The sequence below is a fragment of the Diprion similis genome, chromosome 6, assembly GCF_021155765.1.
Source record: "Diprion similis isolate iyDipSimi1 chromosome 6, iyDipSimi1.1, whole genome shotgun sequence".
Classification (NCBI taxonomy): Eukaryota; Metazoa; Arthropoda; class Insecta; order Hymenoptera; family Diprionidae; genus Diprion; species Diprion similis.
The window spans coordinates 276,501-303,871 of NC_060110.1; the positions used below are offsets into that span (position 1 = coordinate 276,501).

Here is a 27,371-nt window from a genome sequence, read left to right on the forward strand (position 1 = left end):
CTGATTGTTTCTGAGGACTCTGGTTATTTCATACGGACCTTTAAACCGAGGTATTAGTTTCTTTGAGGTACCTGGTGTGCTATCGAAGTTTCTCACTAAAACTAGATCTTCCTTGTTATACACGTAAGGTGTCTTATGCCTCTTATCATAAGCACGTTTTGTTCAGCCTGAGCTTGCGTGATTTTTTGAGCAGCCTGTGCACGAACGTCAACCAGATTACGGTTGTCACTGATGTTCTCTAGCTCGACCATCTCTCTCAAACTATCTGGGACGGTGCCTCGTTGTTTGATACCAAATAATAATTGACTAGGTGAGTTTTTGGTAGTTCTGCTTATTGTATTGTTCATTGCATATTCTACTTCTCCTAACACTGGTTACTATCGCTTTCCACCTGTGTGGTCGTGAGCTTAGCATGCATTGGAGCTAAATCTCGGTTAACACGTTCTACCTGCCCATTTGCCTGTGGTGAACCCGAAGCTATCTTTATATGTTTGATACGGTATTCCTGTATAAAAGCTTCGAATTCCGCAGATGTGAAAGTGCTTCCGCGATCGGATATAATTATTCTAGGACTACTATAATTATTAAAATATTGTTTCAGGTAAATAATAGCTTCTTTAGAGCATGTCGTTTTAGTCGCATAAAGGCGAACAAATTATGTGAACGCGTCAATAATCAAGAAAATATATTTTTTTACCACCACTCGATGATCCACCGGTCCGAAATGATCAATATGTATCATTTGAAAGGGTTCATTCCCTTTGGGTATCGAATTTAGATAGCCTTCTTTCCTCCCTGTGGACGGAGAGAAAGAAATACATCTAAGACAATGACTTACGTGATCGTCGGACTTAACTCGTAACTGGGGAATCCAATAAGTTCGCTTTATATTCTCCATCATTTTCTGGACCCCAACATGTCCCATTTCATTATTATAATGAAACAATACATGGTTTTCCGTTATAGCGGGAACTAGGAAAAGACTGTCTCTTCCTTTTTTTTTTGTACACAAGTCCATTTCGCAATTCGAATTAAGGATCGTCTGCTTTCTCAAGTTTTTGTATAACCTTTTGAATTTTTTTATCTTTGTTTTGTAAAATCATTAGATTCCACTCGAACGGGTCGTCTTCGACCAGCGCCGGCGACTTTCGTATGGAGTATATGGAGAACTCCATACCCAGAATAACTCAGGGTATGGAATTCCACACCCAGAATTATGTAGATGCGGTACGAAAAAATCACGGTTTTCAAATTTATTATTGCCGATTGCACATTGCGCGTCGGTAAGAAAGTACAAACCCGTCGAGCAAATTTTGTGTATATCATATTTCATATTAGTTACAATTCTCTCCACGCGCGCTGCGGACTCACTTCTGCCCGCCATAGTGCGGTGCCTTTAAACCTTTCTGTGTGGAGAAGTTGTGTGTTTGTGTGCCTCATTGTGAAGCGAAGAGAAGGATAGCGAACTCAACCAAACTTTGATTCGGTATGGATAAGTTTGTAGTAGAGAGAGAAAGAAATGGCCAGGTGTTGCAACCGGTGATCCGGTTCCTGAAGCCGGCAGTTCGAAATCTCAATTTTCTAGAGAACGACCGTTGGTCGAGTCCCTGTGTGAAAATCCCGATTCAGAGAAATAAAATAAGGAAATCGAAAATAAAAAAGGTAGGTATATAGATTGATTTTATGAAATTCGAATGATTCATAATTTTCTCTTTTTCACTTTTTCAATGAAATTTCAGCTCATTGGCTCCTAAATTTATATTATCAGAAATGGAGTAATTTGAAATTCGTATACTTATTATTTCAATTCCACACGGTTTTTGGGCGTTGCAAGATGCTGCTGGCTGGTAATTGGTAATGCTCAAATTGAAAATTAAAACGAAAGAATAGAAATAATTAATAGGTTCTGAGTGAATGAAGAGTATGTTTTAATCTTTAGAAGAAATTAGATTTTATACCAGCCAGATATTGTTTTTGTTTCGAGAATATCCGCGTCCACGGCACTGAACGTACGATTTTTTGTCAATTCCAGGTCGTGGAGTGCCACAAGCTTTTCGAAAGTGGCAGAGTACTTATCCATGGCTCGATCTGAATTCAAACAGTAGAGCCATTTGGAAGCTCTGTACTGAGGCAACGCAAAAGAAATTGCCATTAGCGAAGAATAGTCAAACTGTAATTGGTCAAAGTACTTGGGTAGAAAACGGTTTTGACACGTGGAAAAACGCCGTTCTACGGTTCATGAAGCACGAAACAAGTGAATTGCATCGTGAAACTTTAACTGGAATAGCCAATTTGAGTAAGCCAACGGTTGTGAGTTCTTTGTCACACGGAAAGCAAAAAGAGATGGCTGATGCACGAATAGCTCTTGAAAAGATGTTTAACACTGTCAACGTCTTAGCCAGACAAGAGTTGGCATTGCGAGGAAGGGATAACGATGAAAATTCTAATCTCATCCAACTATTGAAAATGAGAGCCGAAGATGTTCCGCAGCTTGAAGCGTGGTTGAAACGGACGAGTTATAAATGGCTGCACCATGATTCTGTCAACGAAATCTTAGAGATAATGGCTGGAGATTTAATTCAGAAACTCGTGAGGAAAATAAAATCGGTTGCCTATTTCGCGCTCATAGCAGATGAGACAGCTGACGTTACTAGAGTGGAGCAGGTATCCATTTCCATCAGGATTGTCTTGGATGATTTATCAATTGAAGAGATCTTCATGGGCTCCTATGCAACGAGTAATACGAGAGCAGAGACACTATTTAAAATTATGAAGAACGTTTTACTTCGCTTCAACTTAAATATTGCCACTCTACGAGGCCAATGCTACGACGGTGCGCCCAACGTCAGTGGAGGTTTGACTGGGCTACAGGCTCGAATCCGCAAAGAAAAACCTCGGGCACTTTACGTGCATTGTTCGGCGCATACAACGAACCTTGTTGCTCAAGATGCCATGGAAGCCGTTAAATCGGCTAGAAATTTCATCGGAGTAATCAAGGAGTTAATCAATTTTATTCGGGATTCTCCTAAGAGAGTGGCAGAGTTCAAACTTCTCCAAACAGAAGACTCACCTACATTGTCGCAATTTTGTCCTACGAGGTATGAGTGATTCAAATATTATCAAAATGCGGTTGCGAATGCGATGTTTTATCTATTGTACATTCAGCAGAGTAGTCAATGCGATTTTTTTCATAATCTGCTTTCTGCTTTAGGTGGTGCATGCGGATCAAATCTTTAAAAAGTATGAGGCCTAACTTTGGAGCCGTTCTATCATTTTTGGAGCAATCAAAAGATGATCTGAGAATAGACAGTGCTGCATCAACGAAAGCTTCAGGATTTCTAAAGCACCTTGAAAGTTTTGATTTCTTCTTCCATCCGACCCTCATCATCAGCGTATTGGAAAGAATAGAAATTCTTAACACTGAGCTGCAGAAGAGTGACCTCTGTTACAACAACTCACACAAAAAGGTGAAGGCAGTCGTTGAGTCTCTTCTTTCAACACGGCAATTCGGATTTGAGACTGTGTGGGCCGATGCGATTACTGGCGCAAAAGAGCTCGATTTGGATAACCCGGAACTCCCTCGACTCCGAAATCGTCCGAGAAAACTTCGAACGGAAAGCGAGCCTGAAATTCATTTTTCCACGGCAAAAGAGTATTTCGAGAATATTTTCAATAATATCGTTGATCAGGTACTCGATTCGCTAAATACCAGATTTCAGTCGGAAACTATGACTCTCCTTAATAAGTTGGAGGATTTCGTTGTTGGGAGAGAATATGAATGTGCGACGGTAGTTTCTTTTTACAGAGACGACTTCGAGGTTGACAAATTATTGTTGCACAGAAACATGTTTCTCGATATATTAAAACAGAAAAAATTGAAATATCTACCCTACACGACGTCGTATCATTCTTAAAAGCAAACTTGAGTATTGCAGAGCTTTTGTCCGAATTTTGTAGGTTGATCAAACTGTTGTTGACAATTCTGGCATCGTCGTGTACGGCAGAAAGATCATTTTCTGTCCACTAAGCAGAAAGTGGCAACTTTCTGCCGCCTGCGCAAAACGAAGTTACCACTTTCCGGCTCTGTCGGGCAGAAAAATGGTGTACTAACCTTGGGCAGTAAAAAAGAAAGCCTCAGATCGCATGTTTGTTAGCCTCGGCTTCGCCTCGGCCAACAATTACATGTGATCTGAGACTTTTCTTATTTTACTGCCCTAGGTATGTAATATACTATTTCCTCTCTTCTCCGTCTAAAAACATACCTAAGATCGGGGATGTTGTAATTGCGTCTGAATAACTTGGCGACACTCTACGTCCATGCGGACTTAGCCGCTGAATACGATCGGAAAAAACTCATAGACGAATTTATAAAGCGAAACAAGGTGCGTCGTACTGCATTTGCGTTGTCTGAATAAAGTCGTTGAAAAAATGAAAAATATGTATTGTGAGTTGTGGCCCCCCCCCCCCCCCCCCCACCCCCCTTCTGCCGCCCATCACTATATTGTAACTCCATACCCAAAAATTTTGCAAGTCACCGGCCTTGTCTTCGACTACAAGGATATTGAAACCGCGACTGAGGGCATCTACATATTTCATTTGGTTGCCTGGTTTGTGAACAATTTTAAAGTCATAACTTTGTAGCTCTAAACTCCATCGGGCAATTCGAGAGTTAATATCGCGTTTGTCCAAGGTCTGTATGACTCCAGCGCAATCTGATATTATAGTAAACAGTATCCCTTGTAAATATATTCTAAATCAGCGAAGGGCATAGATAATAGCAAGTGTTTCCAGCTCAAAACTATGATATCGTGATTCGGTTTCCGTTGTTCGTTTGCTAAAATAGAAGACCGGATGCATTTTTTGATCCAGCTGTTTCTGTAATAAAACCGCGCCAAAGCCGAGTGCGCTAGCGTCACAGTGTAATTCCGTTGTTGCACAAGGATTGTAAATAGCTAATATTGGTGCCTCAGTGAGTTTACTTTTCAATGACTCGAATGCTTCTCTTTCTTTTTTACCGAAGGTAAACGTCATATCAATCTTAATTAGATCGGATAACGGTTTCGCTATTATAGAAAACCCTGCTATGTACCTCCGAAACCATGATGCTAGACCGAGGAAGCCTTGTAGTTCGCGAACGAACTTAGGCATAGGAAAGTTAGCTGCAGCCGTTATACCGTTTTGAGTAGGGCTAACTCCCTGTTTAGTTATAAGATACCCCAAGTGTTCGATTTTTGTACGGAGGAAAGAACATTTGTCCAATCGTAATTCAAGTTTACTTACGACCACGCTTCTTAAAAGTGTTAAACACGCTTCTTAGAACACTGAGATGTTCTTCGATTGTAACGATTGCGATTAGTATATCATCCATATACACAACTACATTTCCTGTTCTAATAAAAGGCGTCAATACCTGATTAATAAATCGTTGAAAGCATTGCGGACCTATCTTTAAGCCAAACGGCATCCTCAGGTATTTAAACTGTCCCATTGGTGTAATAAATGAGGTATATTTTATGGAATTCGGAGCAATGAAAACATGATAAAACCCATCTTCAAGGTCTAGCCCACTAAAACATTCCTTGTTTCTTAATTGATCAAGTTGATCGTCTATCAACGGAAGAGGGTAATTATCACGAATCATTATTTTGTTCAATGCTCTGTAATCCACGCACATGCGGATATCTCCATTTTTCCTTCGAGTCAGTACAATTGGTGAAGCGTATTCTGATGTACTCTCCCTTATTATGTTTCCTTGTAATAATCGATCTAAAATAATGTGAACCTTTTCTTTGTCAGTATAAGCAAGCCTACGTGGAGCGAAAGGAATCTGCTGTTCATTTCTTAATATTATACGCGCTTCTCCTTGTATTTTTGGAGCCGTTGGTCGTTCGGGTTGGTCATAATGTTCTTTAAATATTTTCTCAAATTCGTTATAATACTGTACAGGAATATCTGGGTTAATGATAATCTCTTTAGATTTAATCTCTTTATCTATTTCGACATGCATAAGGTCTATTACCGCTGAATCGTAATTTGGATTTTTTGTAAGTACATAGCCAAATTTTCGGAGTGTATCTCTACCTAACAACGCCGGAGTAGTCATAGTAGTGTCTGAAACTACACCGAGAACAACTTCTTCACACTCTCCTTCTAACGTGACTGTAGCTGACACAGCTCCTTTTACATGTAATGCTGACTTATTTATGCCATTATATTTTTGCCATTCTTGACCTGGATTACGCATCGCTTTACTACTTACGAACTGTTCCTGTATAAGACTAATAGGACACCCTGTATCGATTCGGGAAATTATGGAAAAAGGTGGAATTTCTTTTATTTGAAAGCTGGTGATCTTCTGAAACTCATCTCGCACATCAGCCTGCAGGTCTACGATGCTGATCTCTTCTTCTCCGTCATCTTCAGGTTCCTCAGTATAATCTTCGTGATCCTTCAGGGACTGAGTATCATCTTCTGGTCCTTGTTCTGGTATTTGACAGACGCAACTGACTTGTCGGTCGATTCGTGTGCTCGTACTGCTAGGTGCAGCAGTCCGGTTGTGACGTTTGGGCTACTTACAGTCTTTGGCGTAATGCCCGTTCACATTACAGTTACAACACTTAATAACGCCTCTAGTAATAGTCTTAAGGCTACTATTTGTTTCCTTATTTTTGGTGAATGCACTTTGTTGAGTTATTGACTCCACTTTGGATTTAAACTGATTGTCTTCTTTCGGTTGCAAATAATTACGATTTCAATGGGCCACTTTGGATGTACTCAATTGAATGTTCTTAAAAGCCTGTAATATACTCTTAACAGAGAGAAAAGATTGCATGCAAGCCTGATTTTTTAGATTTTCAGACGGGATTCCGTCGATAATATTGTTACAAAGGGTAAAATCACCCGTTTTACCCCCCCCCCCCCCCCCCCCCCTTTCTAATGATCTAGTAGTCGGCATGTGACGCAAGAAAACTAAGTCTTCTTATGTCATCAAATGAATAGGGTTGCTGCGTCAACCGCTATTATTGTAAAAACAGTCCTGTTTCAGACTCAAAATGAGAAACACATATTGCCATTAAAGCATTTTTCCTCCAAATATTTCACATAGCGCCTTTTATTGATTCCGTTAACTAAGCTCACGTACCCACATTTTATTTGAAACGCGAGTCCGTTTCACTGTGAGCTTAGTTAACGGAATCAATAAAAGGCGCTATGTAAAATATTTGGAGGAAAAATGCTTTAATGGCAATATGTGTTTCTCATTTTGAGTCTGAAACAGGACTGTTTTTACAATAATAGCGGTTGACGCAGCAACCCTATTCATTTGATGACATAAGAAGGCTTAGTTTTCTTGCGTCACATGCCGACTACTAGATCATTAGAAAGGGGGGTAAAACGGGTGATTTTACCCTTTGTAACACTACTCCCCCAGTGAAACGGAAACGGACGGATATTTTATTGATTCCGTTAACTAAGCTCACGTACCCACATTTTATTTGAAACGCGAGTCCGTTTCACTGGTGTCAGAATCGGGATTTAGAGCTTTTCTTTCGCGAATCAATTCTGTGTGCGATTTAAAATGAGTGCCAGCCGTCAAACACGCTCCAGACGCCAAGAAACCTGCGGAGATCGTCCTTCTCAGGACGAGACGCTTCAGGCACCCACACCAACCTTGGCGCCTTCTTCGGCTCCTGTAGAAACAGCGCCGACCTCAGTCATACCGCTTGACTTCTTGAAGGTCCTGCAACATCAACAAGATGTAGCGGAGCGTCAACAACAACAGCTTTTCCAGTTATTACAGGCACAAGAACAACAACGTTGTCAAGAACAGCGAGAACTGCGTGAACAACGTTGTCAAGAACAGCGAGAGCTGCGTGAGCAACGCGATCGAGAACAGCGAGAGCTGCGTGAGCAACGCGATCAAGAAACGACAGAGAGACCGGAGGATCCGAAGGAAGCCCGAGGACTCCACGACCCTCTCCTGTTCCCTCTCCTGTCGTTCTGGCTGCTCCAAGGTCTGTTAACTTTCCTAAAGATGCTGAAACATCTCCTGTCGTTAGATCAAACGTGCATCAAAGTAATTTAGATCAGTCTTTCCTGAGCTACCAAGGGCGTGACCCAGAGGTTCATTTAAATGACGCTAGAGAAATTTCTCAAATACCTCAAACAAGGCTGCAGCGCCCGTAAAACCTCCTATTTTTGACGGGCAGATTTCGTGGTCAGACTTTGAAAGTTAATTTTTAGCTGCCGCTTTCCATAATAATTGGAACTCTGTAACCAAAGCGACTAATCTCGCAGTGAGTCTGCGTGGTCCCGCAGTTTCTGTCTTATCAACTGTGTCTCCTTCTGAGACATTCAATTACGGAAAATTGAGCTCTGCTCTGAGACTGAGATTTGGTACAGAACATTTAAAGAAATTACACTTGACTCAGTTACAAAACAGACGACAGAAACGCAACGAGGATTTGGCCACTCTTGGTCAAGACATTGACCGGTTAGCTAGAGCAGCCATTCCAGATGGCGGACATTTAACTGATTTTATAGCCGTAAAAGCGTTCATTAAAGCAATCAGTGATCCCGAGATTAGAATTGCTGTAAGTACAGCCGGGGTCACTACACTTCGGGAAGCCATTGTTAAGGCCCTCGAAATCGAGGTAGTTCGACGGCAACATTTACCAGTTGCTAGAGTTTGCCAGGTAGAAGTTGGAAAAGACGCCCCTGGAGAGCGTCCGCAAAACAGCTCAGGACAGACCAGGCCAAACGCCCGAAAGAATAATGGCTGTAATAGAAATTTTCAAAAAAAAATACTCGTGGTTCTCCTCAGAACCAGGGCGGAAGACCCGAATACGCCAAAGAGAGTGAAGACAATAGGTCCACTCTCACTTGCTTATTTTGTAAACGAAAAGGCCATGATGCCAATCATTGTTTCGCGCTAAAACGTAGAGCAGATGCTCCGTCCGAAAACTTAAACTCAGATACATGTAATTGGCGTAGTAAAAATGCTTTATACTCTGAAAACAATAATTGGAGAAACCATGATTCTCGAGACAGAGATAAGCCTGAGCAGGAATAGAGCTGCAGATGGGAATTTTCCTAATCAATAATCTTTAATTTTATTCTAATTTTTGTTGACAGCTACTTCTAATTTAACTTCAACTAACTCATTCATAAGATTATTGAACTTTGTTTAGGATTAGAGATTCCACAGAAACTCTTCTGTCAAACGAGAATATTTCTAACCTCGTATTCTCATGTATCACATGTCAAAAAGAGACGTTAACAGTCAACTCCTTTTTGTTCCATTTCTTCTTCCCTAAAGGTTAATTTTACAAAAGCTGATTTTCGCTCAGTTTTGTTTGCTTCTAGAAGATTCTTTTTTTGAATCGAGTTTTGTGTTGGACCGGCTCTGATTTCTTTATAGTCTGAATGGAGCCAAGATTATTATTTTTCATGGTCGATAAGCGATTATTTGATTTTCGCGTTTTTCTAACCCATGTGTCAGTTTTTGTCAGCACATTTTCAGGTTCCCTGACACAACATCTTTCCTGTGATTCCTTTCTTCATTCCCAAGGACGACTGGTGATGGACGAGCCGGGTTTTTCTTCTCCAGATTCAGATAAGATCGTTTCTTTTCTTTTAATAGAAATAAACGTTTAGTGATTTAATAACGATCTTTATTAATGAATCTTTCTTTGACTAAATTCTTTGAACGAATTTGGAATGTACGATCACCATTGCTCACGTATGTCCTCCCGATCTAGGGTGTGCTGTTTTCGGAGAAATCCCAGAACCGGCCCACCACCTTTCCTCCTCCTTTTCTCAGTAGTGAAATCATAACTCCAGGATCCCTTTTGGACTTCCGCTCGAGTCCTTCTTGATTTTCCAGATCCTGTGACACCCTTGGATTCTTTCATGAAGAGGGTTTCATAACACTTATACACTTTACACCAACTTTTTATAACACATATTACAGAATATTGTGAAAATCTTGATTTTTGGGACTTTTGTTCGGCTATCTGTTCAAGGCTTTCTATGGTTCACCTTGAGACTGTGGGCAAATGCCAGATAGTTAAAAAGGGAGTCTTTAAATCTTTAGAGCCATAGCTCCGACTCACCTTCGAGCAACGTCTGCTAGATCAGGATCACTATTGTTTCAATTTGCACGAGCCGGGACGACTCTTTTCCTCAGGGGGGAGTAGTGTTACAAAGGGTAAAATCACCCGTTTTACCCCCCTTTCTAATGATCTAGTAGTCGGCATGTGACGCAAGAAAACTAAGCCTTCTTATGTCATCAAATGAATAGGGTTGCTGCGTCAACCGCTATTATTGTAAAAACAGTCCTGTTTCAGACTTAAAACGAGAAACACATATTGCCATTAAAGCATTTTTCCTCCAAATATTTTACACAGCGCCTTTTATTGATTCCGTTAACTAAGCTTACGTACCCACAATTTATTTGAAACGCGAGTCCGTTTCAATATAATCAATGATCTCCTCACTCGCTACCGGCACTTGATTTCCGAGAATTATTTTGCTGTGACAATAATCACTAAAAATTTCTCCCCGTTGCCACTCTCTGGCTTCGAATTTCTTAAGTAATTCCATCCTCGCTGGTCGTTGACCAAACATGTCCTCCATCTGTAGGGTAAGTCCGGGGGAGATGGCCTTAAGGGAGAGATGGCCAACTCAAAAAAATTCTATAAACACTCGCTTAGTGTCGCTAGTTATCACTCAGTTCGCTTCAAGTCGTGCGTACGAAGATCTGCGCGCAAAAATATTTGCGAATAAATGACCAAAGGTAAGTAAATCCACCTGTTTTCTTTTGCCTCGTGTGAAAATTAGTTAAGGAGTTCATGTTACCAGTTCTGGTTGCGCAGCTTTTGAAAAATAATATAATTTCAAGTGTTTTCGGAACGGCTCACGAGTCGAGCTTGAACATAACCTCAAAATAACCACAAGAACTCATACATTTTGTCTCGTGGCTAGTGTGGCCATCTCTCCCCGAAAATTAGGAGAGATGGCCACATTCGGTCAGGGTGTGATGGCCTTACTATGAATAGCGATGTTTTTATAATTTTTGAATTGAGAAAACATGTTTACGTTAATTTCAGATGCCAAATAAATACCAAAGACAAGCTTCAGCTACCCGAGGGAATTGGACCGAAGAGTCATTAAAGGCTGCAATAAACGCTTTGAAAAATGGTGAAATGTCAGTTTATGCAGCTGCCAAAGCCTATCAAATTCCAAGGAAAACCTTAGAAAGGCGTTTCAAAAACAATAACGACAAAAAAGGACCTACGGGACCAACTTGCTTTTTTGGCGACGAAAATGAAAGGAAGCTCGCAAACCACATTAAAGTCATGCAAGCGAAAGGTTTTCCTTTAACGATTGATGATGTCAGAAAGGTCGCTTACCTGCTGGCTGAACAATTGAATTTAAATCACAGATTCAATAAAGAAACTGGAAAAGCAGGCTACGATTTCGTACGATCGTTTTTGAGTAGGCACCCTGATATTGCAATCAGGAAGTCAGAAGGTGTTTCGTTAGCGCGATCGACTGCTATGAACAAGGCGGAGGTGGACGCTTATTTTAAGCTTCTGGAAAATGTTTTGACGGTCGACGACGTGATGTTGGAATCAAGTCATATCTTCAATATGGATGAGACAGGGCTTCAATTGAATAACCGTCCTGGATATGTACTTGCTGAGAAGGGGTCCAAAGCTGTGTCGACAGTTACATCGACTGAAAAAGGAGAGACAATAACTGTTATAGCCTGTTGTAGTGCTGAAGGAACTTTTTTGCCACCTGCTTGCATAATGAAGGGTAAAAATAAAAAAGCTGAGTTTGAGGACGGAATGCCTCCTGGATCGAGGATTTTTATGTCTCAGAAGTCTGCATACATAACTTCGATCATATTTTTGGAATGGTTGGAAACACACTTCGTCTCAAGGAAACCTGCAGGAAAAGTTCTTTTGTTGTTGGACGGCCATTCAACTCATTGCAATTCTGTTGAAATGTTGGAATACGCAGAAAAAAATGACATAGTTTTGCTATCAATGCCGAGTCACACATCTCACTACCTTCAACCGTTGGATCGTGCAGTGTTCAAGTCATTGAAAACCCATTTCTACGAACAATGCCGACTGTGGCTGAAACAAAATACTGGTCGTCGTATTACAAGACTGTCGTTCGGAACATTGCTTAATAAAGCGTGGGGAAAAGCAGCTTCTGCAGAGAATGCTATTACAGGATTCAAAGCTACCGGAGTCAGTCCTTTCAATCCAAGCGCAATCCCAGACTATGCTTTTACACAAGAACCAAGGGAACTCACATCGACCTCTCAAAAAGACTCCCCAGCTACAATTACAGATTCGATATCAACAAACCTGGAACAAGTTTCACGAATTTCAGAAGAGCCAGTAAGCGAGTCTGTTACAGTCTCTGAGCAAACCTTTTGTGCTGAGGAACACCGAATCTCAAACGCAAACCCTGAAATGTTTCCGAAGAAAAGTCCTAGTGAGAACATGATCAGTGGTTCTCAAGTTGCCGTGATGCTGTCGTCGACCTCAAGAACTCCACCAAATAAAAATGACGTCCCAGATTTAACTCCAACGCGAATTTTAATGGAAATATCTCCTGTTGCACAAAAAGTTTTCGAAGTACGTAAACGGGCTAAGCAAGTCGGCACACTCCTAACATCAGAAGAACACATTCAAATGAGAAAATGTAAAGAAGATATGAAGTATGCCAAAACGCTGAAAAGTATTGCCAAGAAGAATGTACAAAAAGAAAACAAGACAGAGAAAATAGAAAACAAAACCGAGAAAGACAAAAAAACAGCAGTGAAAAGTGCCCCACGAAAGAGAAAATCCTTAAGAATGATATCTGACAGCAGCGGCGATGAAGAACAGCCAGTTCTATGCGATACATCAGACAAAAAGGGTGAAGGGAGAGAAAAAAAAAACTGTGTGGGCTGTGGAGAGAACTATTTCGAAACACATCTTATCGAAGACTGGCTTCAGTGTATCATTTGCCAACTTTGGTTGCACGAGAATTGCACTGAATTTGACAACATGTGTTCAAAATGCGGACAAAGGAAAAAAAGAGAACTGAAACTCAAAAAATGCACGGTGAAAAAGGAGAAACAGTAGAAGTATTTACTGGCCAACTCTCCCGTACTACTAAGGCCATCTCTCCCGGACGCGCCGGGAGAGATGGCCAGTTGTGATTTTCAAATTTTATTGTTTTTAACGTTGATCCTATTAGAAATTATTAGATTTTTGTTATTCAATTTATAGTATAATATTCAGAGTTTAAATACAAATAATAATTACAGTCTATATAAATGTAGTTTTATTTTAACTGAACCTTGGAAAAACTATGGCCATCTACCCCGAACTTACCGTATTAATAACTCTGCCATATTCATCGCTAAATGTTCTGCTTTTGAATGATACCGCTGGAAAGCTATTCCTTTGAGTTTAGATCCAATCATAATTCTCACCTCATTTTCATCTAACTCGTATGTCTGGCGCAATAAATTCCCTTGAGCCTGTCGAAATCTTCTCCCGCTCCGTTATATTCGGTCAGTAATTCGCTTATCCCTTCAACATTAAGAGATGAACGATGAGATGTTATTGGCATTTGACTCGGAACTGGGGATGCTCTTAATAATGCATTTTCTCTTCGCAATAAATCAATTTCCCTCTGCATCAACTCTCGTTCTCTCTCTAACAGCTGAATTTCTCTCTGTTGGTTCCGGTTGCCGATTCATCGTTTGAGTGATCTCTACTTCCTCTGCGTGTTTAGATGTATTCGACATTTCTTCTGTCAACCATTGACCCGACGGATTAGCTTCCTGTATTTGTTGAATTAATTCTGCTTCCGATCCAACGTTTGACAAATTATTTCTGTCGAGAATATTTCTCAGCTGGGTTACTTTCAATGTTTGTGAATTCATCGTACGCGTGTGTTAATGCTCTATCGTTTAACTGACAATTATCGTTTATCTAACAATTATCGATCTACTCGTAAGGTAAACTATTTGTATACTACCGAACTTTGATCTTACCGATCACCCGTGAGATGACGATGTTTGCTATTGTTTGCTATTACCGACTGATATATGCGTTCAATTGGTGTTTCTCAATAGTTATTTGGCGTGTTAATTTTCGATTTTTTTTTTTAAATCAGTTTCAGGCACTAAGCTCACTTTATTTTTTTCTTTTTCAGCGTCCTGGCGCACAGCACTAGGATACACCGATTCGTGTCGTAGCACACACCGTAACGACTATCTTGGACTACGCGGCACACAGCTCAACGAAGCCTCTCAGCACACAGCTTTTTTTCGGACTACGCGGCACACAGCTCGACAGAGCCTCTTTTCCGTCTTCAGCACACAGCTTTCAGACTTCACTATCTTTGGCCACACAGCGCATAAAATTCAGAGAAATGTTGGTAATTAGCCGAGAAAACCACAATTGACGTCGTTTTTCGACCGATCTGACCAAGTTACGATTAAAACCAGAAATTCTCGAATGAGTTCGTCAGACTTGCGAACACTCAGGTCAGCCCAGCAAAAAAATTCAGGATATCTTGATTTGGAGACGAGATAGCCAAGAATTCTACATTTTGCGGCGAAATTTCTTCAGTTATGTGCCGGACCTGACATTCAGACGTAGGTTCGACTAAGTTGCAGACACTCAGCTGGCCCGCTCTGAAAAATCAAGGAAATGTTGCGAATCAGCCGAGAAAACCACAATTTGCGTCGTTTTTCGACCGGTCTGACCAAGTTACGATTGAAACCAGAAATTCTCGAATGCGTCCGTCAGACTTGCAAGCTCTTGGGTCAGCCCAGCAGAAACATTTAAGATATCTTTATTTGGAGACGAGATAGCCAAGAATTCCACATTTTGCGACGGAATTCCTTCAGTTATGAACCAAACCTGATATTCTGGTGTGGGTTCGACTAAGTTGCAGTTATTTAGCCAGCCCGCACCAAAATGTCAGAGAAATATTGGTAATTAGCCGAGAAAACCACAATTTTCGTCGTTTTTCGACCGATCCGACCATGGGACGATTGAAACCAGAAAGTCTCGAATGGGTTCGTCAGATTTGCGAAGACTTGGCTCAGCCCAGCAGAAAAATTCAAGATATCTTGATTCCGAGACAAGATAGCGAAGAATTTCACATTTTGCGACGAAATTTCTTCAGTTATGAGCCAAACCTGAGATTTTGACGTGGGTTCGACTAAGTTGCAGACACTCAGCCAGCCCGCACCGGAAAATCAGAGAAATGTTGGTAATCAGCCGAGAAAGCTACAATTTCGTCGTTTTTCGACCGATCTCACCAAGTTACGATTGAAACCAGAAATTCTGGAATGCATTTGTCAGACTTGCGAACACGTGGGTCAGCCCAGCACAAAAATTCAAGATATCTTGATTTGGAGACGAGAGAGCCAAGGATTCCACATTTTGCGACGGAATTTCTAGAGTTATAAGCCGAAACCGAAATTCTGACGTGAGTTCGTTTAAGTTGCAGACACTCAGCCAGCCCGCACCGAAAAATCAGAGAAATGTTGGTAATCAGCCGAGAAAACCACCATTTTCGTCGTTTTTCGACCGATTTGACCAAGTGACGATTGAAACTAGAAATTCATGAATGCGTTCGTCAGACTAGCGAACACTTGAGTCAACCCAGCAGGAAAATTCTGGATATCTCGATTTGGAGACGAGATAGCCAAGAATTCCACATTTTGCGACGAAATTTCTTCAGTTATGAGCCGAACATGAAATTCTGAAGTGGGTTCGACTAAGTTGCAGACACTTAGCAAGCCCGCACCAAAAAATCAGAGAAATGTTGGTAATCAGCCCAGAAAACCACAATTTTCGTCGTTTTTCGACCGATCTGACCAAGTTACGATTGAAACCAGAAATTCTGGAATGCGTTTGTCAGACTTGCGAACACGTGGGTCAGCCCAGCACAAAAATTCAAGATATCTTGATTTGAAGACTAGAGAGCCAAGGATTCCACATTTTGCGACGGAATTTCTTGAGTTATGAGCCGAACCTGAAATTATGACGTGAGTTCGACTAAGTTGCAGTTGCTCAGCCAGCCCGCACCACAAATTTAGAGAAATGTTGGCAATCAGCCGAGAAAAATTTTACCAAGTGACGATTGAAAGTAGAAATTCTGGAATGCGTTCGTCACACTTGTGAACACTTGGGTCCGCCCAGCAGAAAAAATTAAGATATCTTGATTTGGAAACGAGATAGCCAAGAATTCCACATTATGCGACTGAATTTCTTCAGTTATGAGCCGATCCTGAAATTCAGACGTGGGTTCGACTTAGTTGCAGTTACTCAGCCAGCCCGCACCAAAAATTCAGAGAAATGTTGGTAATTAGCCGAGAAAACCACAATTTACGTTGTTTTTCGACCGATCTGACCAAGTTACGATTAAAACCAGACATTCTCGAATGCGTTTGTCAGACCCTCGAACACTTGAGTCAGCCTAGCAAAAAATTTCAGGATATCTTGATTTGGAGACGAGAGAGCCAAGAATTCCACATTTTGCGACGGAATTTCTTTAGTTTTGAGCCGAACCTGAAATTCCAACGTGGGTTCGACTCAGTTGCAGACACACAGCCAGCCCGCACCAAATATGAGAGAAATGTTGGAAATCAGCCCAGAAAACCACAATTTTCGTCGTTTTTCGACCGATCCGACCAAGTTGCGATTGAAACCAGAAATTCTGAAATGCGTTCGTCAGATTTGCGAACACTTGGGTCAGCGCAGCAGAAAAATTCAAGATATCTCGATTTGGAGACGAGATAGCCAAGAATTCCACATTTTTTGACGGAATTTCTTCAGTTATGAGCCGAAACCGAAATTCTGACGTGGATTCGTTCAAGTTTGCAGACACTGAGCTAGCCCGCACCGAAAAATCAGAGAAATGTTGTTTATGTCAGAGGATGGCTTCACAAATAAATGAACTCACAGAGGTTTAATGTAAAAACGTTTATTATTTATACGGACCGAAACGGAACGGTTATACGTCTCGATTCCGACGCGGTCTCCTCAGGTCTCTCTGCTCTGTTCCCCTCTCCGTGCGTCTCTCATCAGAGATGCGTAACTGGCGTCACCGTCACTCCGTATGGTGGCGCTGCCTTACAGTTACCGTTCCAACTTATATTTAATTCTTACAGTTCGGCCAGCCTGACAAAAGTTCGGCTCGAACTTTATTTTCAGATTTTTTTTTTTTTCTCACTTCCGTGGTAGTGATCATCATTCTAACACAGGTAAGTATTAATCGCAGTTTTACATGTTACACAAATACAGTATAAATCACAGTTCTACAGGTTATAAAAATACAGTATGAGTCACAGTTTTACATGTTACACAAATACAGTATAAATCACAGTTTTACAGGTTATAAAAATACAGTACACAGGTCATGTAAATGTATAGGATAGGCTTAATTTACGTAATTTGGACCTTCGGTGACTTGCCAAGGCCTTATATTGCAAGCTTCCCATGTTCCGGTGTACGGTTTTTGCGTAATCGATGGTTTCTTAAAATTCTAATGATCTCATAGGGTCGTTTGTACCGTGGGATTAGCTTCTTGGCTGCACACGGAGTATTGTCAAAATTTTTTGTCATTACATAATCACCTTCTTTGTACTTATACGGTTCTTTCCGTTTTTGATCGAAATACGTTTTGTTGTACTCTTGTGACTTATTAATTTTATCTTTGGCCTTATCTCTTAATTCTTTTGGGTTCCTGTCATCTTTACTTTGTTCGTGCTGAAGGCATTCACCCAAAACATCGACTACATTGCCGCGTTGGTCAACGCCGAACAACAGCAGACTCGGTGTTTCACCTGTAGTTTTTTGGACAGTATTATTGAGCGCGAACTCAACATCGGTAAGTACCTTGTACCAATATTTACCAGAGGCGTCATCGGATAATTTTGCTAACATGGGATATAATACGCGATTTACTCTTTCGACCTGGCCATTTGCTTTAGGCGATCCGGTCGCAATCTTTACATGTTTGACGTTATTTTCCAGGAGGAAATTTTGAAATTCCTGCGACGTGAAGGCAGTACCGCGATCATAAACGATAGTAACAATTGTATGTAACATTATTTAATACATTTTTCTATGAATAATAAAAAATAAAAGATTGCGGTGTTGGGACAGCGCTCCGTTCGAAAAATGTATTAAATAGTGTTACATACAATTGTATTCAGAGAAAAAAAAATGCACAAGCTTCGTTGAATGCGTAGATATGTTTTGAAAATTTAGAGAGTATTTTCGTAATATTTTTCAGGTAATTGACAACAACTTTCGTCTATACGTTTTTTTTTATTTGGGCCTCTATAAAAAGTTACAGAGCATCAAATGTTGGAACAATTCGGTGCGGATAGTCCTAACGGGAGCGAAAGAGACCAAGCGCGCCCGAGAGAGACGAACCGTTCCCCCTCCACTCGCGCCCGGCCGTAAAACGCTTCAGACCGCACAAATCTCCCATACTTAGATCAGCTCATTTCGGAATGCATGGCATATTTTCCGATCAGATATATTTACAACTGAAGTACACATATTTGAGAACCTGCATACCAAATTTCAAGTTGAAATATTAATTACTTTCATTGTTATCAGCCGAAACGCGTTATGCTGCGTATCTACGGAACCACTGATCCGAATCAAATTTTTTTTTTTAATACTCGTTTTTTCAATTACCAATCGGGTACGGAATAGAGATTTTGAAAACACGTGAAATCGTAAAGTTATGCCGCTTTTTTGTCTCGGAATTTCGCATGTTTGTCTAAGATATTGTTTAAAACACGTGAAAAGGAAATTTTTTTTTTTTTAGATGCGCGATCGATACTGCATACGGTTACGGTTTCCCCCTTTGAATATGCATGTATTGATTTAATTAATCAAAATGAAGATCTGATGTTCCCTGACAACGGTCGTCTTTTGGAATCAATGAGGATCCTTCTGGCATTCCTTGAACGGACTTTAAAAGCGACACATCTCCTTGTACTTTTGTCCTAAATAAACCGCCCCAGTCTTTTTAATAATCTCCTGACTATTTATTACACCCGCATATGAGCGGATCCACGTCACTTCACTCAAAAAAAAAACCGTCAAGTCACGGATCTTTGCGCCATTTGAAATATCCGTAGTATTATGTGAAAAAAAAATACAATTTCAAGGATTTTGAAATTTTTTCAAAAATTTTCTGAGTTCGAGCTATGTAAAGTTTTGTATATCACTGTTGCACTGCTATGTTTGAAAATTCATATCTCCGAAAGTATACATCGGAGCGGACTAATCCTGCAATCGTTCTGTTCGTAAAAGAATGCGCTTCGATAAAAAAAAAAGTTATTTGGGAAAAAAAAATTTCTTTCAATATTTTTTTACCCTTTCTTTTTTTGATTTCGCTGCCATTTCCGCGGGACTAACAACAATTCATGGAGATAATTTTTTTCGGATACCTGTATCCTTCCTCTTTGATCCTAAAAAAAAAAAATTGATGGAGAAGTCACCAGGGCCGGAGAAAAAAAATGAAACGTCTCGTCGCGCGTCACCGCGCGCGCCGATCCACGTCAGCGCTACTCCCGCGAACTCGGTGTGTTGTGTATATGTATATGTATCGAAGTGAGGAGGTCAGTCACATAATTCCAGGTCAAAGAATCTGCATAACCGTTGAAAGAAATGGTGAAAAAATATCGGTTCAGAAGCATCTGATGTTGAATAATCTGAGAGAATTGTATCGATTATTCCGTGATCGTTATCCGGGTAAAAAAATCGGTGTTTCTAAATTTGCAGAGTTGGTGAATTTTTAGTAGTATGCGATTTCGCTGAGAATTATGCATTTGTTGTACAAGATTCCACGCAAGGGTTTCACTAGACCAATAATCAGGCTACTATTCATCCAATCGTGGTTTACCATAAAATTCACGCCGACGACCAGTTGAGACATTTTAGTTTTGGGATAATTTCAGAGCATCTGAAACATAATACAGTCGCGGTTCATTTATTTCAAAAAAAGTTGATCAACTTTATGAGAGAGAAGTTTCAAAATTCGATGCCTGTAGAAAAAATAATTTATTTCTCCGATGGAGCAGCTTCCCAATATTAGAACAAAAAGAAATTTCATAAACATAACACATCACTTCGAAGACTTTCAATGCGAAGCCGAATGATATTTTTTTGCTACATCACATGGAAAATGGCCGTGTGATGGTGTTGGTGCAACTGTTAAGAGATTAGCTTCGCGTACGAGTTTACAACTGATTGGCAATTCCTATCCTATCCAAACACCGCTGGATCTGTATAATTGGGCAGGTTCTTATTTTCGGAGCATATCTTTTGCGTATTGTACGTCTGCAGAATATCAAGCGGAAGAATCTATTTTACAAAATCGATTCGATAAAGCCTTGACAGTTCGTGGCACTCTAAAATTACATGCGGTTATTCCAGTATCTCATAAACTCATCAAACACAAAATTATTTTCCGCATCAGAAAAATTTGATTCGACGAAAATTATGAATTAATTTCAAACAGAGGTTGGCTACTAAGCGTTATCCTGCGAATCATCGCTGAAAATATCGGCCCTTTTCAGAGCCACCAACATATTGCAAGATTATCTATCAGTCATGTAACACAAACTGAGTGAAATAGAATTAAACCCAATTTCAGCACAGGAGTGCTCAACGAACCATAACCGTACTGGAATTATCAGAACAGGTATACAGTTTAACTCCAAGAAAGAATGACCAGTGGACGGATACTTAAGGGCTAAGGTGGTTAATATCTATTTCCGTAGAATGGATAGCCCGGGTAAGTGGAAGAGCATCAAATCAAATTGAACTCGACTTTATCGTATATAATATACGCAACACACCGAGTTCGCGGGAGTAGCGCTGACGTGGATCGGCGCGCGCGGTGACGCGCGACGAGACGTTTCATTTTTTTTCTCCGGCCCTGGTGACTTCTCCATCAATTTTTTTTTTTTAGGATCAAAGAGGAAGGATACAGGTATCCGAAAAAAATTATCTCCATGAATTGTTGTTAGTCCCGCGGAAATGGCAGCGAAATCAAAAAAAGAAAGGGTAAAAAAATATTGAAAGAAATTTTTTTTTCCCAAATAACTTTTTTTTTTATCGAAGCGCATTCTTTTACGAACAGAACGATTGCAGGATCAGTCCGCTCCGATGTATACTTTCGGAGATGTGAATTTTCAAACATAGCAGTGCAACAGTGATATACAAAACTTTACATAGCTCGAACTCGGCCATTTTTGAAAAAATTTCAAAATCCTTGAAATTGTATTTTTTTTCACATAATACTACGGATATTTCAAATGGCGCAAAAATCCGTGACTTGACGGTTTTTTTTTGAGTGAAGTGACGTGGATCCGCTCATATGTAACAATACTTTAAAGTGTGTGCAAAAAAATAATCACTAGATGGAAAAATTTTGTTTGGCCGTGATGCAATTTGCAATTAAGGCTCTGAATATTTAAAAGAAATCAATATCTCGAAAACGGTTCGATCAGCCATAACCGCGTTTTGCATACTTCATTATACTCACATAAACATTTATTCCCAAGATTATTAAGACTATTCCACAAGTTCTGTACTCATTACGAAAGATTGAAAAAAGACCACTTTTTACGAATCAGCGGGCGCTGCGCATTCAATTTCAAATTGTCGAACATCGGACGGGTCCCATTTTGTAGGAAATTTCTTCACGAACAAAAAAGGTATGTATGAGTTTTTTTCGAAATTCGGATGGAAACGGAGTTATTCTAGAAAATGTGTGGCAATTTTCATAAATCAATTTTTCAACAATTGTTGCACAACTTGTTCAAACTGTGGATGGTTATTTTCTCAATATCTATCTTACGAAGAAGTGATTACAAAAAAAAAATTACCTATATTTCCGTTTTCCTTTTTCGGCCACTTTTCAAGCTATTTCAACTGGACTAGTACCAGCAACGGCAACAACAGCAACAAGGCGCCAACACAAGTCAACGAAGTAATCCAGGAGCAAGCGCATGGATAGCGACGGCATTATTCGTGAAGGGCTTCAGTGAACCTCGAACGCGCTCTTGTGGCAAATCACCCATTGTTACTTCTAGCGATTTTGGATTGCGACGATAACATTCGACCCAACTTCTTGTCACTTTCTGAGATTCTCGACGGCCGTTGAGAACCCAATATCGTTGTCTAATCGAATGCAACAATTGCTCGGATCCGCAATGAAGCAAACGTTGATGCTCTCTTTTTAATAAAATCTTTGTCACGTGATGTCTGTCCGGCAGGATGATTGGGTGCTTCTTTGTTTCCGAAATATTTGCTCTAGACAGTCTCCCACCTACTCTGATAACTCCGTCGTCATCGAGATAAGGGCTGAGTGGTGCGAGTTTGCTACCTTTTGGTACTTGCTATTTCTGCTTTAACGCGAGTTGCTCTTGCGAAAACGACTCTCCTTTCGTCATCCTCGCGATTGCTGTTTCCGCGTGCGCAAGTTCTTGCACCGATAACGCGTCGTTTCTCTTCGCGCCTAACGCGTTCGTCTTGAATCTAATGCAATATGCAATTACCCGTTGCATTTTATCGAATGAAGAGAAGTCCTTCAGGGCATCGCATGTCATTCTCGTTACGGCGAGTACCGCTGCTACTTTCATCTCCGAAGTGTCCATGTCGATTTCCCTTCGCTTAGGCCATTCTCCTGTGGTCAGCCACGCTGGTCCGTGCCACCATTGCTTGCTTTGCATCCATTCTTCGACCGACATTCCTCTGGATATCAGATCCGCGGGATTGTCCTGCGACGGGACATGCAACCACGATGCTTCGCGGGTTAAATCTTGAATCTGCGTTACACGATTTGCAACGTAAGTTTTGCACATGTTCGGCGAGGTTGCGATCCAACTCAATACAATTGTTGAGTCGCTCCAGAGGGCTATGTTCCGGATTTTGTCGCCGAAGGCTGCTTTCGCTGTGTTGCACAGTTTAGCAAGTAAGAGTGCCGCGTTCAGCTCGAGCTTCGGTAGCGATATAGTTTTGAGCAGTGCCACCTGACTCTTGGAGCTGATTAGGTGTGAATTCATTATACCCTGCGAGTCTCTCGAGACCGCATAAATGCACGCACCGTAGGCCCTTTCAGAGGCGTCGCTAAATCCGATGAGGTCGAATCTTACCTCGTAATTTTTCGGATTTATGTTTCTCGAAATGTGCATGTCATTGATTTTTGAGAACGACCCGTAGTATTGTTCCCAACTTGCTTGTAGATCCTGCGGCAGACTTTCGTCCCATCCTATTGGCAATTGCCACATCCGCTGCATTATGCTCTTTGCATTGACGAGTACTGGTGCCAAGAGGCCTGGCGGGTCGAAAATCTGTGCTATTGTAGACAACACCACTCTCTTTGTTCTTCTCGGTGATTCATCGATGAATACTTTATATTTCAAAACGTCAAATTTAGCATCCCATAGAATGCCTAACGTCTTTAATGCTCCTTCTTGGTCGATTGTCAAAAGAGGGTCCACTTCTCTGTTTTGCGATATGCTTTCTAAAATCTTGTCGTCGTTCGAGCGCCATTTTCTTAGATTGAACTGGCCTCGCTGTAATATCTGTCGCAATGCGATTGCTTTCTCAATTGTGTCCGTACCCGTGAGCACGTCGTCCATATAGAAGTCTCGATTGAGTGCTTCTGCTGCCTGCGGGAATTCCGCATCCTCGGCTGCTACAACTAGCAAGTTGACGTAGACAGCGAATGGCCAAGTACGGCGCTGGTGCTGTCACGTAGGTAACCGTATTAAGCCTGTACAACTGAATCGGTTGCGTTGAATCCGATCTCCAAATAATCCTTTGAAGGTCACGGTCTTCCTCTCGCACAAGGATCTGTTGAAACATGGCCGCAATGTCGGCGGTTAAAACGAATTCATGTGCTCTGAATCGCAGAAGAATATCGAAAAGATCCTTCTGCAGATTTGGCCCAATCATTAGTCGATCGTTTAAGCAGGGTGGCCACTCAATTCCGCTCACAGAATTCCTTGACATTTCCCGGTTTTTCCTGACTGAAATCATTATTTTTCCCTGACATTTCGATGCACAATTCGTGCAGAAATCACTAAATACTATAGTAATCTAGGTAAAGCGTGACCAAAAAATGATGATACATTCATCTTTATCGGATTGTCTTAAAATTTCAATCTTAGAGGATAAAATAGACACGTGAAAACATGATACACATTTATTGAATGATCAGACATCACTTTGAATCGCTTACTAATAAACTTATACAACTAAAGACATAGACTAAAAATTATCCGCAAACACAAGAATTGCATAAAGATAGTATATCATAGTACTGATTTTGGTTAGTATATCATTCTATTATATTTAGTAGGTCTTCATGCTTAATCACGAAGGGTTTGTATGTCCCTCTACACCTATACATATAACTATCAAAATAGAATAAACATTGTTAGCAGAAATAGGAATTGCCCAAAGTTGGCAGTATACCACAAGCAGTATATCACTGTACGGATTTTTATTACTAATCGTAAGCTTGTCTCATATAGTAAGCAAGATTTCGTAGTGTCATCAAGCGCTTATTTACGAAGCGTCTGTATCTCCTCTTCGATCAATGTTGCTTCTTTCGCAGCGTCTTGCAAAACCTTTTGTTTCTTCACAGATAACTCTTTCACCCTAATTGCAACTCTTTTTGTCTCCTGTAATGCAATCTTTTCAGCATCTGCTTCAGTGCGGCGTTTCTCCAATTCTTCAATATACCTGCGGTGAGCGTTTCTAGCACTAAGAATGAGTGACTTCGTAATAGGACCCGATTCCAATCCTCCATTGGCGATAATAGCATCGTATATTTGCTTTTGTGCGACCAGTGATTCTTCAGCAAGATTTTCCACGAGACATTCCTTGTTTACTGAAAATCCTCTCTCTAGTGATGCATTTCCATGCGAAAGAATGAAAATCATTTTTAAAAAAGATGATAGTTCTTGCGGAACCTCAGATCCACCGACCACTGTACGGAACCAAAAATGGTCCAATCTTTCTTCTTCGGAAAATGTTTTTAAAGCTTCGATAAAGTGACTTGCAGCGCATAAGTCTTTGAACTGTCGCTGTACTCTGTCTGCGAAAATACCAGACAGCCATTTATGTTCTACAAATATCTCTAATGTGGTTGCCAGATATTTATCTCGAATAGAAGACTGCCCAGCAATTTGAGGATCAAGAAAAGAAATAACCTTCGTAACTTTAAATTTGAGGGGTGAACGTTGCATTAATTTCTGACATAGTGTTACCATGGCGTTGCGGCAATCCCGGCGAAAATCGCTAATGTCACGATCCTTCAAGCCATGAGTACGGCAGAGCGTGTCGCGTGTTGCGAAACCCACATCAATTTCTTTATATCCGATGAGGTTTTCTTTGTTAGAAAGGTCCACTTTCGATGAATCTTTCTCAGTGTCAATAATTTCTGCTTTCACAAATCTCGTCATTACAGTCCGCATCGTTGCGATTAAAGACCCATAAAGTAACGGTACAAGCGGTGCATCAGATTGAAATTTTCGCAGAAATGGTTCTACGTCCGATGCCAATGACTGAAAAAAGCTCAATTTTGAACCCAGCATCTTATCTTCTATAGCTGTCGCGATGATTTTGAAGCTGTTGCAGGTGGGCGTCCGTTTGTTCTTTTTGGCGGCATCGACGTACTTGGTAGTGTTTGGAAGAATTGATGTAGCTCTTTCAGCTACTTTGGCGTTTTCAAGCCATCTAATTGCGCAGAATTTCAAGGGGAAGGTTTTGGACCCCGAGTAATGAGTGTAATCCACGGTCGAGCTAGCACACGATTAAATAAATTGTATAGTGCTCTAAGAAATTCAACCACCTTCCAATCAGTCACATTCATCCCTTGCTTGAATGCGTTGTGTAAAGCATGGAGCCCACAACTGCCAATCTGCACCAACGTAGGGTCATCAGGGTCACCTTGGAGATAAGTCTGCAGATTCTTGTGGAACTTCAAGTTCACGTTAGGGCCATCCATGGACACCTGCAACAGTTTCTTTAGGTTAATTCCATTCAAAGTCTCAGTGAATCCTTTCAGCAAATCTGCAGCTGTTGCATGTTCGAGAAAAGATGAGCCAAAATATCGCACGTGTTATGGACTGGGTTGGCTAATGACCAAACTACTCCCAAAAATATAACGCTTGGCTCGGACTAGTTCTCCCGGATGGTTAATAATTTGAATTTTGATGTCGTTTTCCCTCTTGGTTGAACTGACTTTGATAATAAAATGGTCACTTACCTTTAGCTGGTGACTGTTGATTCGGGCTATGTGGGCGGCTCTGCGTGTTCGGCCGGTGGTGAGATCGGTATAAAGCTACTGATTGTTTAACTTATATTATGCGTTGAAGGTAATTAATTGTTTAACTCGCGATGTAGGTTTAACACACGAATATTTGTTTATTTAATTTAGGTTTAAAGAAAATGCTTATAACGATTTTGATAATAAAAAAGGTAAAACGTTTTGTTCGGTCCTATACAACCCGATATGCCGTAAAAAAAATATGTAAATAATTAGTATAGAAAATTAAGGCTCATGGAATTTCCCACACTATGAGGGCAGGCAGTCCCAGGCCAAGTCTAAACCTTCGGGTATTTTCAAGTACCAAGAATATTGCATTTAACCGTTAAAGAAATTGACCATGCCTGGAAAGGTAGCGTGCAAAACACATGCCAGACACGTTCGGTACCTCTTGGTGTCCCACGAGTTAGGGATTTCCAACTTTCTCTAGTTTATGACGTTCATATGGTGCTGAACGCCGTCTCGCGGCCTTCCCCGAATGGCCCGCGCCGAGGGCCTCACAAGAGTCACACGATTGACTCTGGGTTTTTTCCAACCCCTACCGGACCACGCATGGCGGTATCTGGCGTTGCCTCCCACCCTCTCGGGTTCAGTTGAAATATCCCCGTTTGAGACATTTCAAACGGGGAACACAACGTCAGTCTTCGTCGAGTATCCAACTAGTAATACACGTCTCTTCGCGGGTGAACGTACACCCACGAAACACACGAGACTCATGAAGTTGACTTATACTTCCGCATAACGGTCACTAAATAACCTTGTTTAGTTCGTTACATTCGCATAATAATTAATTTTTCAATATATGTAATGTCTAATAGCAGATAAACAATTTGGTTGGTCATTTTGTATATATTGAATTTACACACCGAGAAAATAATTCGACCCTAGAAAACTTATTCTATGGTAACTTTACACGTTTAAATGAAAAGTCACGGAATTCCCTTTTAGCACTTTAGTTTGTTGAGTTA

At 40.8% G+C, this 27,371-nt stretch overlaps 4 protein-coding genes across 4 annotated transcripts; 2 read left to right on the forward strand and 2 right to left on the reverse strand.

Annotated features, from left to right (window-relative positions):
* The first annotated feature begins 1,152 nt into the window (after window positions 1-1,152).
* LOC124407367 (zinc finger MYM-type protein 1-like) lies at window positions 1,153-4,297 on the forward strand. Its single transcript, XM_046883445.1, has 6 exons — window positions 1,153-1,227; window positions 1,498-1,594; window positions 2,033-3,098; window positions 3,212-3,788; window positions 3,958-4,034; window positions 4,219-4,297. Exons 1-6 carry the CDS (start codon window positions 1,153-1,155, stop codon window positions 4,295-4,297), a joined length of 1,971 nt encoding a protein of 656 aa, XP_046739401.1.
* A 6,327-nt stretch (window positions 4,298-10,624) lies between these two features.
* On the forward strand, window positions 10,625-13,148 carry LOC124407375. Its single transcript, XM_046883460.1, has 5 exons — window positions 10,625-10,642; window positions 10,722-10,795; window positions 10,984-11,035; window positions 11,109-12,776; window positions 13,020-13,148. The coding sequence occupies exons 1-5, from the start codon at window positions 10,625-10,627 to the stop codon at window positions 13,146-13,148; spliced, it is 1,941 nt and encodes a 646-aa protein (XP_046739416.1).
* Window positions 13,149-17,075: 3,927 nt separating this feature from the next.
* On the reverse strand, window positions 17,076-18,143 carry LOC124407412. Its single transcript, XM_046883520.1, has 4 exons — window positions 17,661-18,143; window positions 17,482-17,568; window positions 17,266-17,287; window positions 17,076-17,164 (listed from the first exon to the last, which is right to left on the reverse strand). Exons 1-4 carry the CDS (start codon window positions 18,141-18,143, stop codon window positions 17,076-17,078), a joined length of 681 nt encoding a protein of 226 aa, XP_046739476.1.
* A 3,902-nt stretch (window positions 18,144-22,045) lies between these two features.
* On the reverse strand, window positions 22,046-24,023 carry LOC124407421. The gene is made up of 3 exons (XM_046883532.1): window positions 23,916-24,023; window positions 22,622-23,815; window positions 22,046-22,462 (listed from the first exon to the last, which is right to left on the reverse strand). Exons 1-3 carry the CDS (start codon window positions 24,021-24,023, stop codon window positions 22,046-22,048), a joined length of 1,719 nt encoding a protein of 572 aa, XP_046739488.1.
* Between the last annotated feature and the right edge of the window lie 3,348 nt (window positions 24,024-27,371).

What these genes read in the sequence shown, in the direction of transcription:
- LOC124407367 (XM_046883445.1), top strand. Translation starts at nt 1,153, where the DNA reads ATGGAGTATATGGAGAACTCCATACCCAGAATAACTCAGGGTATGGAA. An exon ending in GAGAATATGAATGTGCGACG is followed by an intron (nt 3,789 to 3,957) that starts GTAGTTTCTTTT and finishes CGAATTTTGTAG; the next exon opens with GTTGATCAAACTGTTGTTGA. An exon ending in TTCTGTCCACTAAGCAGAAA is followed by an intron (nt 4,035 to 4,218) that starts GTGGCAACTTTC and finishes TTACTGCCCTAG; the next exon opens with GTATGTAATATACTATTTCC.
- LOC124407375 (XM_046883460.1), top strand. An exon ending in TTGCGAATAAATGACCAAAG is followed by an intron (nt 10,796 to 10,983) that starts GTAAGTAAATCC and finishes TCTCGTGGCTAG; the next exon opens with TGTGGCCATCTCTCCCCGAA. An exon ending in AAAGTATTGCCAAGAAGAAT is followed by an intron (nt 12,777 to 13,019) that starts GTACAAAAAGAA and finishes GACTGGCTTCAG; the next exon opens with TGTATCATTTGCCAACTTTG.
- LOC124407412 (XM_046883520.1), bottom strand. Translation starts at nt 18,143, where the DNA reads ATGTTACATACAATTGTTACTATCGTTTATGATCGCGGTACTGCCTTC. An exon ending in AGTACAAAGAAGGTGATTAT is followed by an intron (nt 17,569 to 17,660) that starts GTAATGACAAAA and finishes TAGAATTTTAAG; the next exon opens with AAACCATCGATTACGCAAAA. An exon ending in TGATGATCACTACCACGGAA is followed by an intron (nt 17,165 to 17,265) that starts GTGAGAAAAAAA and finishes GGTAACTGTAAG; the next exon opens with GCAGCGCCACCATACGGAGT.
- LOC124407421 (XM_046883532.1), bottom strand. Translation starts at nt 24,023, where the DNA reads ATGATTGGGCCAAATCTGCAGAAGGATCTTTTCGATATTCTTCTGCGA. An exon ending in CCATGTTTCAACAGATCCTT is followed by an intron (nt 23,816 to 23,915) that starts GTGCGAGAGGAA and finishes CCTACGTGACAG; the next exon opens with CACCAGCGCCGTACTTGGCC. An exon ending in CATTCGATAAAATGCAACGG is followed by an intron (nt 22,463 to 22,621) that starts GTAATTGCATAT and finishes AAGCAGAAATAG; the next exon opens with CAAGTACCAAAAGGTAGCAA.